The following is a 12,211-nucleotide window of genomic DNA, read 5'->3' on the forward strand; positions in this document are numbered from 1 at the left end:
CCGCCACCACCGCCGCCTCCCCCCGTCTCTGCTAGGGAGGCCAAGCCTCGCCTGGAGACCAGAGCAGCTCGCTCACCGCCCCTTTCACAGCCAACCGCCCGGCCGCTCCACCACTCCCGCCCCTGCCCGGGGGCGTCCGCCGCGCGCCCCGCCTCACTGAGGGCAGACGCCCGGGCCGCACGGGCGTCCCCCGCCCCTCCCCCGCGGCTCAGCGCGGGCGCCGGAACCGCCCGACTCGCACGGCCTCCCAGCGGCGCGCCCGCGGCTCCGCCATGCGGGTTGAGGGCACGAAGCAAGGGCGCACGCCCAGCTCGTCCGCGGTTCCTCTCGGCCCCGGATGTGACTGTTTGGCTGAGGCGCCGGGCGGCCAACGCTAGCTGGGATTGGGCGCTGGTGGGTGACGTCATCACGAGACGCCGAGGAGGCAAGCGGGAAGCGCAGGTATGAGTCTGGCGCCGGTGGGTTGGTGGTTGTCGTCTGGTGCCTTTTCCTCTTTTTGGTTGCGCGGTCCCTTGTAGGCTTTCCTGGGCCTCTTTTCCTGTGAGGTTTCCCTGTGTCAGCTAGGTCCCAGCTTCAGACTCCAACCTAATGTAGGAAACTTCTCTTACCTTGCTAGCCAGTTCCTAGCTCCGCCGCCTTTGGCTTGAGTTGGATCTTTCTTTACCTTTGGCAGCTAAGGTCATCTTTTTCCTTGTCAGGCCCTCTCGTTCTCTCTAAGTACCGAGATTTAGCAGCACGTGTGTCCCAGCGTATATTCGGAAAATGGGGTGGCTGCATTTGAACCTCCCTTCCTCCCTACCCCTTCCCCCGCCCCCGCGCGCAAACGTTGGCTAACCTTAAAGTGCCGTTAAAGTGCTTATTAAGTGCTACGTTCTTTTGGACTAAACGTAGCCTATCTCAGTCTTTCGTGCATTAGTAGGCGGATTAAGGCAATGTGTTTTTATTTAATTAGACAGTCCAATCGGGAGAATGACGTGGAAGCTATAATTATAGATGGCTTTTTGGAAGGGAAAGAATTTCAGCATTATTCGATCAGACTGCGTTTTCCTGGGTGGTCCAAAAAGTTTTCTGAAAGCCTTTAAAGAATGCTTAGTAAGAGAAAATAATAACTATCATGTGAGCCAGGCAGTCTACTAGGGTCCTTTATGCGAATTTTTATATAATTCTCAAAACGACTCTGAGGTAAGTAATAAGCAATTATTATAATAATAGGGTTCACGAGACAGTCAACTCCACTGTCTCGTCTTTTTCTTTTTTTTCTGCTTTATCTCCCCAACCCCCCCCCCGCCCCCCCCCCCCCCCCCGCACATAGTTGTGTATCTTAGTTGCGGGTCCTTCTAGTTGTGGCATGTGGGCCGCCTCCTCAAGGTGGCCTGACGAGCGGTGCCTATCTGCGCCCAGGATCCGAACTGGCGAAACCCTGGGCCACCGCAGTGAAGCGTGAGAACTTAACCACTTGGCCACAGGCCGGCCCCAATGTCTCGTCTTTATGTAGTAAGAAATCTTTCCAGAAGCTCCCCTGCTGTGTATAATCCATTTCTTTTCTCCAGTAAAAACAAAAAATAACAGCTACCTTCTGTACTCTCTGATATATGGTGTTTGATTGTTACTTCCCTTCCCTTCTTCCCAGATGTTTTTTTCTCCACTCTTAGTAACCCAGATTCTTTTTATTCTTGCTAATGCCAGTGCTGCAGCCCTTCAGTCACTTTGGTTGCTATCCAGTTTCTCCACGTCGTGGCCAACTTTAGAAAATCCAAACGTGAAGAAAAGTTGACGTGTAGTTATAGTGATTGTAACTCTCCCTCACTGTATTATTTGAATGATAGTGTGAACTCAGACTAGGGAATTTTATTCATTTTTCAGCTTTCAGCCATAGGACATCCAAGGAAGGAAGACCAAGTTTTATCTGGAAAGACACTTAGGTTTCTTTTAAGTCTTCAAGGATAAGTAGAGTTGGTCCCTCTGTGAAGGGGGCAAAGAACCAGGCAGAACGAACAGCTTTAAAAGTACAGACACTTAAAAAAGATGGGTGTGTGGAGATAAGACTGGAGCAGAGTATTTAGAGTAGAGATCATTAGCTGTTGGAAGGAATCTATTATCTAATTGTAATTACTCACAATAGGATATGATTAATTGTTGTGCTTGGTTCTTTAGGCATCTGCATATGTGAAGAGAAGCTTGTTGACTTGATACCTGAATGTGGGAATAGTGGCATGTAGCTATTTCTGATGGGCTTTCCAGTCCCAGCAAGAGAAAAATAAGAAACAGTTGCTTGACAGCTCATTTCTGAAAGACTGTTTTGATTTAACCTAGATATTAAATCTACATTTTTTCCCACTTCCTTCCACCATAGCAGTCTGATTGTTTAACACTTTTTGATGGTGGCCTTTGCATGTGTTTCAAATAATTTTAATTTTGCAGACTAAGTGAACAGTGAGTGGAGGGCTCTGGTTGAGTCACTAATAAACACTGCATGGTAAATATTGATTGACTAAAATTAAAGCATCAGAGTGTATGGATTTCTGGGGCTTTCCCAACTCTTTTTCTTAATTTTCCCCATAGTAGGTCTTTATTTTTATTTTTCCGACTAGCTAGGTGATCAATAGATATTATCTAATGGGTGATGAGATTAGAAGTTTAGTATTTTTTTTCCCTTTTTTTCGAGGAACATTAGCCCTGAGCTAACTGCTGCCAATCCTCCTCTTTTTGCTGAGGAAGACTGGCCCTGAGCTAACATCTGTGCGCATCTTCATGTACTTTATATGTGGGATGCCTACCACAGCATGGCTTGCCAAGTGGTGCCATGTCTGCCCCGGGATCCGAACTGGCGAACCCCGGGCCACCGCGAAGTGGAATGTGGGAACTTAACTGCTACGCCACCGGGCCAGCCCCAGAAGTTTAGTGTTTTTTACTCTTAAGTGCACAAAGGTTAAGGTGGAGCTGGCCTTGGTCTTGTGAGATTAATAGACCAAGAGTTACTACTGGTTCCGTTATGGAAAAATTTACAGGACCTGTGTTGTTGTCTATAATAGTCCCTTTAAGTACAAAATCCATTTATTGCCTGACCTAACATTTTGGGTTGGAGCTTAACCAAATGTATCTTTAAAATTGAGTTAATCTTTTCAGAAAAGAATTATATCAGAGAAAAAAATCTGCTAAAACTTACCTGCCAGTCAACATTTACTTAGTCCGCTGTGGGTAGATCTGAGATGGAGAAATACAAGTACTAGAAACCCTGCCTCATCTTGTCTTAGAGAAAACCTAAACTCCCAGCAGGGATCTAAAATCTGTATTCACCCCAAATCCTAAAGCTGTAGAGGGCCCACTTCCGGACTTGAAAGTTGATTCACCTTAGAAAAATTAAAACTCAAACTTAGGAAATAAGTGATCAGTACTCTAAAATTCGTAACAGAATTAAAGTTATTTGTAACTTGGCCTTTTCAGTGGTTAATTCAAATTTCATATTTTAAGGTAGGATATCATCTTCATCGTATGATAAGTCAATAGTCACCATAGATGGCTGTTCCTAAGCCTAAATAATATGAATACCTTTCATCTTAAATCGTTTTTAGTATCCTTTTTCTTGGTTTATCTGAAACATTTGGCAAGAATCTTTGTTATGGTAGCAAATTATTTAACTAGTATTTCAGTACTTGTCAGCAAAAATCAAACCACCAGGGTTCCCTGTCTTCACCTTCCTCTGAGTCATTTCCTCTCCAAACCTCTCCATTAAAACTTAGTTGCTCAAATTAGTTTCCTCTAGATGCTACTTGAGTGCTTCTGCTGAAATAAAACGTGTATCTTTTTGTCTTTTTTCATTTTATCTTTATGAAAATTGCTGTATCTGATTTTGTGACCATGTTTCTGTTACCTTGATTACTAGTAGATTAGTGATTTTTTGCAGTGTAGTTAGTGATTTTTTTGTGTTTGGCTAAAAGTGGGAGGAAGTAAGCTTTGTGTTGGGAATAGAAACTTTAGGCAGATTGCCAGATTATTTTAAATGCTTTTTCAATATTAGAAAATTTATCTCTGTGTCATTCAACTAAATTCGAGTATCATGTCTGAAAATAGTAAAGCAATTATGGCAGTTTTTCACTAGATAACTCTCCCTTGGCTTGTAAAAGGAAAAATTAAATTTATCCAGATCGATTTCTTTGCTTCCTTTTGTGTGACCATTTAGAGTTGTATAAATTGCCCTGATTTCTTGTTTGTTTTGCCCAATAGGTAGTTAAGGCAGGTAAGTATTATATGGCAATTCAGGTTTATAGATCTGGGATGCCTGGCATACGGAATCTAAATCTCAAACATAGCTACTACTGTTGTATAAACACAAACAGGTGATAATGTGATTAAAAATTTGTGAATACATTTAAAAGCAGTAATTACTAGTAGCTTTTGGTCATTTTCTGTACTTTCAAAGAATACTAACAAGTAAAACTGTTGTCAAGTGGAATTGTTAGAAAAGAGTCTTTGTTATTTAAAAGTTTGGGGTCCCTTTATGTTGGACCCCATATACAAATCCTAAGGGCAAGATGACTTTACGTAAATTACTTAACATTTCTGAGACTCAGTTTTATCATCTGTAAAATGGAATAATTACCAGTTAGCAGGGTTGTTTTGAGAATAAAATTAAATAACCTACTGATTAGCCTCTGGTGGTAAGACCCAAGGGTTCCAGTTCCCTGGATGGTTCTTGGTGTGGTACAGGTTTTCCACTTCCAGCATGCATCAGAACCACCTGGAAGACTTGTTAAAACACATCACTGGGTCCCTCCCCCAGAGTTTTTGAGGGGTCCAGCACTTTATATTTCTAACAAATTCCTGGGTGATATGCTGCTAGACTGGAAACCATATTTTGAGGACCATTGGTGTAGTATATATGATGCCACTTTGACCAGCCTAATAAAAATAGGAAAAATGATAATGGTAATATTTGTCAAGCACTCATTGTGTACCAGGCACTATTCAATGTGCTGTACGTATATTATCTCATTTAATCCTCTCTGATACTATGAAATGGGTGTTATCATCACCCACATTTTATAGAGAAGGAAAGTGAACCACAGAGAGCTTCAGTAACTAGCCCAAAGTCACCCAGATAGGAAGCAGATATTTAAACCCAGAGATTAGCTCCAGAGCTCACTCTCTCAAACATTATTCAAATAAAAGATAAATCCTGATGATTGTGCAGCCCTCTCTTAAAAAGAATTTTTCCTAACTTAAAATAAATATATTTAATGTTTATTCTTATGTGGGCCTCATATCACAGGCTGAAGAACCTAGCTTACCTGGGCACCTGATTGCAAGGGAAGCCTTAGGCATGTGCCAGCCAGGTGCCCCTCAGCCCTGTGTTCAGCTAGGCTTTTGTGGACTTGATCTTCAAATGTCTTTTTTGGTTGATCGAGTTTTCTTAGATGTCTTTTAGAAATATTTAAATGATGTGTTGCTTATTGCATTTGTCTCCTACTGTCAAGTTCTTATATAAAACATGAGATTATAGTTTTTTCTCTCTCTTCACAGAGTCTGCTGGGCCATTATGGCACTCAAGTGGACTGGTGGACATTCTTCTCCAATTCTCTGCCTGAATGCAAGTCAAGAAGGGCTAGTGGCTTCTGGGGCAGAGGGTGGAGATCTCATGGTTTGGGGTGAAGATGGAACCCCATTAGGACACACACACTTCCAGGGGGCTAATGATGTTACCAGTGTCTTATTCTCTCCTTCCTACCCCACGAAGCTCTATGCTTCACATGGAGAAACCATTAGCATACTGGACGTAAGGTCCCTCAAAGATTCCCTGGACCATTTTCATGTGAATGAAGAAGAAATCAATTGTCTTTCATTGAATGAAACTGAAAACCTGCTGGCTTCTGCTGATGACTCCGGGGCAATCAAAATCCTGGATTTGGAAAATAAGAAAGTTAGCAGATCACTGAAGAGACATTCCAATATCTGTTCGTCTGTAGCTTTTCGGCCTCAAAGGCCTCAGAGCCTGGTGTCATGTGGACTGGATATGCAGGTGATGCTTTGCAGAGAGTACTTGAGTAATTTCTAAATGGAATTTGCTAACTGAATCAAATTATTGATTGGGCTAAATATATCTCTGCATTTTCTATTCTCTACTAAGATGTCTTACCTATTTATGAACCATAAGCTTTACTTCTACTGCATGTTTAATATTAACTTGACAAAGCCTAGTAGATTTTATTTACAAAGTAATTATTAATCGTTTGGTCTTCCTTTCTTTATGCTTTAATACATTCCTAAAACCTGAGAGTTCAAATATTCTAAACATCTGTTCAAATGAAGGGGCACGCTGAAGGCAGAGTTTATCACTCTCTGCAAACTCTGTGTTTAAAAAAAAGTTGGACTGGATCTGTTGTTTTTACTTTAAAATTCTGGAGTGCATTAATTGAAATAGTGTGTATTGGTGACCAGGATCAGAGCATTGTATTCAATGCTGAGTTTTGAGGGGAACATCACAAATTAGCCCAAATTCAGAGGAAGGCCATCAGGAGAGTAGATGTATTTAGAAACCCCATTGTGTGGGGAACTGGAGGTGTTTAATTCTTGGTTTTCATGAGGGGAAAAAGTGGAATATGCTGGTCTAAGTAGAAGTCATAGGGAAGCTGATTTTGGTTTAATAAAAGAAAGGTTTCAAATAGCTTCCACTTTCCCACAGCAAATGTGCTTCCTTCTGAGAGTAAATCTCCTATCACTGGAGTGAGAAGAATCACGGCGTCTCTTTGGTGAGCACTTAATACTTGCCAGTGCTTTACATAGATAAGTCTGCATTCTAATCACATTGTGATAGATAGTTATTATTTCTTTTTTAGAAATGAGGAAACTGAGATTCAAATTGTGTCCACACCGCTGCCTGAATTGGGATTCAAACCTCAATCTCTCTGACTCCAAAGCTTATGTTTTTTTCTCTGTGACACCAGAGATATTCAAGCAGAATATCATCAGTAATGTGGTAGAAAATCTTCTTGGTTTAGGAACAGATGGCTTCTAGAAAAAGAACCATTGTTTATTAATGACCTGTGTTCCCAGCACTGCGCTAGGCATTTGATCTACATTCTCAACTGTACACGGTATCTTTCTTCTAAGACTCCGTGATTCTCTAATAGCATCAAAGGCTTTGTCTTTCTGCCTTCTTGGCCAATGACCTTTCCCACTCCCTCCTCCATCCTCCACCCCGCTTCGTAATTTAGAAGTAGATGAGGCTGGTTTTTGTTGTTGTCACTATTACTGCCTCACCCCTCCCCCAAGTAGGCAGAATCAGTGGATATCCTGCAGTGCTAGGACAGTCCCTAAACAATAAAGATTTGTCCTGCCAAAAATGTCTATAGTGCCTCTATTGAGAATTATTCTGTGTTTATGGGGCACAGTGACCCTATTACCTCTAAACTTCTTTTCTGCTCCTAGATCTCAACCAAGTCCTTTATAAACCTCCGACGTTTTCTATCTTAGTAGTGATAATCTGCCTATTTGGTTGTTCAACCAGGTGGATATCTGTTTTAAGTAGGCAGACTGTACAGTGTCTCATTGTCTCTTGGATTAGTCGTTCTTTCATCCTTAAGCTATACCAGTTTTCAATCATTGGTTCATTAATCAACTACTAGGCATGGCAGTAAACAATTAGGTGTGCAAAAATGATCTGTATTCTTAATATTAGATAAGAAGTGGCATCCAGAATTTATCTTTTTGCCCTCAATTCTGGGCAAGATGCTTTAGTAGCAGGCAGCTGTTAGAGAATGGTATGGGAAATAAATATTTTCTGAAAGGAAAGCTTAGGTAATTGCTTATTTGATTTGACTGCCAAGAATTGCTAAAAGTTCACTGTAGATTAACTTCTGCACTGGGTTGTGGTATAAAAACAGTGGGTAAGACAGCACAACTATGCGTTTAAGAAATTGCTTCATTAACTGAAGTTGAAACTATAACTTCTTCCACAGTTTACTTCTTAAAACCTGGTTATCCAGTATTCTAAACTTGAAGAACAGCCCAGCTTGTGAGGGAGTCCAAGAATGTAGGCATAATTGTGGAGGGGAGTTGTTGTCAGGTTAATTTTGAGAGTTATTTCTCTCTGAGCAAATGCATTTTATCCCAAGGCAGGAGTTGAATTACTGCCACACACAATAGATATGTTCAACACACCTATCTTTGTCATTATAGAAATTATAAAAATTATATCCTTTGATTTAGCTAAGTTTAAATAATTAGGCAAAGCATGCCTAAAGAGGCAGGGACCTTAAGAACAAAGTGTAATTTATTAAGACATTTAAGACTGCTTGATTTTTTTGTTAAGTAAGTACAAAATAATATTTATAATACATAAATGTATAAAGAATAACATAACATAAATAAAGGTATAAAGAATAATATTAAATAAATACCTGTGTACCCACCACTCAAATATAGTTTTTTCTCATAAAGACCTTTGGAAATTTGAAACCATCATATATTTCTGTAACATACGTGTTGGTTTTTTCCCCCCTCACTTTCGCATCTGAAAATAAATGGTTCAAAGGTTTGTTCTTCTTTTTTTGGCATTTGAAAGATCACTGGTACCAACACTTAAGAATCAGGATGCTGTGGCTGGCCCCGTGCCTGAGTGGTTAAGTTCGTGGGCTCCGCTTTGGCAGCCGGGGATTTCGCTGATTCGGATCCTGGGCGAGGACATGGCACCACTTGTCAAGCCATGCTGAGGCGGTGTCCCACATATCACAACCAGGAGCACTCACAACTAGAATATACATCTATGTACTGGGGGTCTTAGGGGAGAAGAATGAAAAAAAAAAAAAGATTAGCAACAGTTGTTAGGTCAGATGCCAATTTTTAAACAAAGAAGAATCAGGATGCCACATGGAGGAGGCGCTTTTTTTTGCCATTGAATCTTTTACGTGGAAAGAAATGTTTTGGTAGGGAGAGAAATTTTTGAGCAGGGTCACTTTGATATGATTGCTTTCACTTCTGAACATTTGCCAATTGTCCACTTTCTCTCCCTTTAAAGTTTTATAGGACCAAAACCCCCAAGCTCTTGTATTCTTTCCTTCGGTATCTCTAGCTCTCCCACTTAGGGTGATACCACTTGAACAGGTAGTTGAGACGTTGTGAAACACCTTGGAATCTTTGGGAGTTAGGAAGAGTAAAGAACTATGAAGAGAATGTCCAGGCAGGAACAATTTGCGAATCTTCAGTACTTGAAAATGATTCTTGAATTGGTAGAATCTGGGATGGCTATCAGCACATTTAGATGATTTAAATAAATACAAAAATGTTTAAGCTGCTGAAAACATTTGGATGTACTTCATGTTTGGGTGTCTAAGGAGGACAAATATAATCCAGGCATTATGGGAGCTGTGCAAGAAAGAACTTGGGGATACCTGCCAAAACAGTTAAGCTAGCAGATTCTGGGATGTCCAATTTCCTTGTGTTCAGGTTTTTTTATAGAGGCTGTTTCCACATCAAGTTTTAGTACCATTCATTTTTGTTATATTTTTTGATACTGTTTTACTTTATTTCAGTTTGTTAGTATTTTGACTTCACCCAAATAGTGATTGCCGGCACTTAGTATAATGTTATAGATCCAATCCAAAAGGATTTTCAGTGCTTCTCCTACTGGAAACAAAATATAAGTGTTATTAGCTGTCACTTCTTTTGAAAGTAGGTGGAGTTGAGACAAGTTCCGCTGAACAGAAAACCAAATCCTTAATATCATCAGCAGTAATAATCTTGTCAATTCAGCTCTATGTTTTTGACTATCTGAACAAGGTCATGCTTATCCTAGTATCCATTTTAAATTATGAGTCATAATTCAGGGGTAATATGAGATGGTAAAATAAAGCTGTCTATTCTCTCTGAAAGTATGAAAAAATTTTCCTTTTCAAATTAGTTGCTCCAGGAAGAAAATGAATCAGTACATTATAGAGTAAAATCAATTCACGAAGGTTATTGTTTTGTTTTAAATACATTTTAATTAACATTTCATTTAAATCAATTTAGTAGGTCCAAGATCATGGTGGGGAACAAAAACAAAAAGCCAAATATACCAGGATGTCAAATTAATCAACACATGTGTTTGGAATTTCTCCTCTTTTCCAGGTATTATGCCAGGCATTAGCAAAGATGAATTAAATTTCAAGAAACCGACAAGTTAGTAGTATACGTCAACTAATAGAATATCAGTTAAATAGGGGGAAGAGAGAAGTGGGCTGGAATAGTTAGGAAAGCCTCTTTGAAGGGACAGGGACTTGAGCTAAGCCCCTAGGATGGATAATTAGGGTAATGTGAAAGGAAAGGAAAAGCATTCCAGATAGAAATTATTTCAGTGATATTCCAGATTTAGTTTATTTAGTTGATAGGCATTTTTACTTGTAACCAGCGTAGACTAAAATTAATAAATTTCATAATCTTTCATTTTACTTGCAGAGATGAGGGTAGAATGACTTAAAGAAACTGGCAACTGCTTAAGAATTTGGATTGCACTTTGATTTCTTAATCAAAAGTTATCCAGGAGCTTGTTTTCTAAAGTGTACCTTACTGCCAATTGGCATTCTAGGTTGGGTACCAGGGTAGCATTCCACTGGCATGTTGCAGTGCCATCTGAGGTGTTTTTTTTTTCATATTACTGGAAGTGTCTCCTACTAATCATTCTCAGGCTACTTTGATGGTTTTATTAGAAGTGGAATAAGCATGATAGTTGAGCAAAAAGGCTAGAACTCTGTTTGACTGTGTAACTTCTGTTTAAAGGTGATGCTCTGGAACCTTCAGAAAGCCCGGCCACTCTGGATTACAAATTTACAGGAGGAGGAAACAGAAGAAATGGAAAGCCCACAATCACCTGGTCAGCTTTTAAACCCTGCTCTAGCTCACTCAGTGTCTGTGGCGTCGTGCGGCAATATTTTTAGTTGTGGTGCAGAAGATGGTAAGGTTCGAATCTTTAGGGTGATGGGAGTCAAGTGTGAACAAGAACTGGGATTTAAGGGCCACACTTTGGGAGTATCCCAGGTCTGCTTTCTGCCAGAATCCTATTTGCTGCTTACTGGAGGAAATGATGGGAAGATAATATTGTGGGATGTAAGCAGTGAAGTTGAGAAAAAACAGAAGAGTCCTACAAAACATACCCACAGGAAGAAAACTAAAAGAGCAACTTATACCAAGCAGGGTGGAAACGCTAATGCTTCAGTAACAGATGAAGAGCATGGCAAAATTTTACCAAAGCTAAGTATTGAACATGGAGAAAAAGTGAACTGGCTCTTGAGTACAAAAATAAAGGGATGCGAAAATATATTAGTAGCTGATCAAACTAGCTCTATATCTGTATATCCCTTAAATGGGATTTAAATCCAATAAAAACATTTGAAAAACTGCAGCAAAACTTTTTTTAGGTTAAAAAAAATCCTGATTCTTTGTTTAAACTGTTTGTTGTATGTAGAATAATACCATTCCATGGTATAAATTTTAAGACATTTGAGCAAAAGAAAATAATTGGGTAATACTTCATATAGTAAATGACATATTAAAATTTGGGGGAAGAGAACCAGTATTCACTGAGTACAGACCAGGTACCAGCCATTTTACATATATTTCATTTCTTATTTCAAATCAGTGAAGTGGGTGATTTCCCCCATTTTATTGCCACAGGAATTGAGACTCAGAGACATTAAGGAACCTGAGGATCCAGGAAAATTTCAGGCACAATTGGGTATCTGCAGAGAATCTTGGTTGTCTTGTCAAGCCTCCTGCCTGAGGGAAACCCACATCCTGATCCAAATGTGGTTACCACATGAGTTATAACGTGAGTTAGTTTGGATCCTAGGATGTCATGAGGAGCCTTACCAAGTTGGAAGAGGAAACCTGTTCTTGCTTGTTCTGTTTAAAGCCCAGGAGGCTTTGCTGACAATTACCTTTTGCTGTTTCTGGGAAAAAGGTTCCGGGTCAAATCAGCTTAGGATATTATGTAGCAATCCAGATCATCATACAGGTGAGACCAAGAATAAGGTGAAGTCATGAATAAGCAGAAACTGACTAAGCAGAAGATGTAAGGTAGAGAAGTTATAGAAGAGGTAAAGATTAGAGGCCAACAGAGTGTGTCAAGAGTAAGTTCATTTTTATCATGGCCTGAATTGCTGCCTTCTCTGCATATTCTTTCAGCTTCTGCTTATACTACTTACTCTTACATTCAGAGTTTTGAAGGGAGCATCTCATT

The 12,211-nt window shown here is 40.0% G+C and overlaps 1 protein-coding gene across 5 annotated transcripts; it reads left to right on the forward strand.

Moving 5' to 3' along the window:
• Positions 1–113: 113 nt before the first annotated feature.
• On the forward strand, positions 114–11,374 carry WDR53 (WD repeat domain 53). Of its 5 annotated transcripts, none has more exons than XM_070583484.1 (4): positions 403–441; positions 5,521–6,016; positions 6,680–6,746; positions 10,753–11,374. In XM_070583484.1, the coding sequence occupies exon 4, from the start codon at positions 10,756–10,758 to the stop codon at positions 11,344–11,346; it is 591 nt and encodes a 196-aa protein (XP_070439585.1). In that variant the 5' UTR covers positions 403–441; positions 5,521–6,016; positions 6,680–6,746; positions 10,753–10,755; the 3' UTR covers positions 11,347–11,374. The 5 variants fall into 5 exon arrangements, with proteins under 5 accessions (XP_008532010.1, XP_070439583.1, XP_070439585.1 ...); XM_070583483.1 differs by lacking the exon at positions 403–441 and adding an exon at positions 452–1,182; XM_008533788.2 differs by lacking the exon at positions 6,680–6,746 and having other exon boundaries at positions 114–441.
• The last annotated feature ends 837 nt before the right edge of the window (positions 11,375–12,211 follow it).

The sequence above is a fragment of the Equus przewalskii genome, chromosome 18 (assembly GCF_037783145.1).
Source record: "Equus przewalskii isolate Varuska chromosome 18, EquPr2, whole genome shotgun sequence".
In the NCBI taxonomy this organism is placed as follows: Eukaryota; Metazoa; Chordata; class Mammalia; order Perissodactyla; family Equidae; genus Equus; species Equus przewalskii.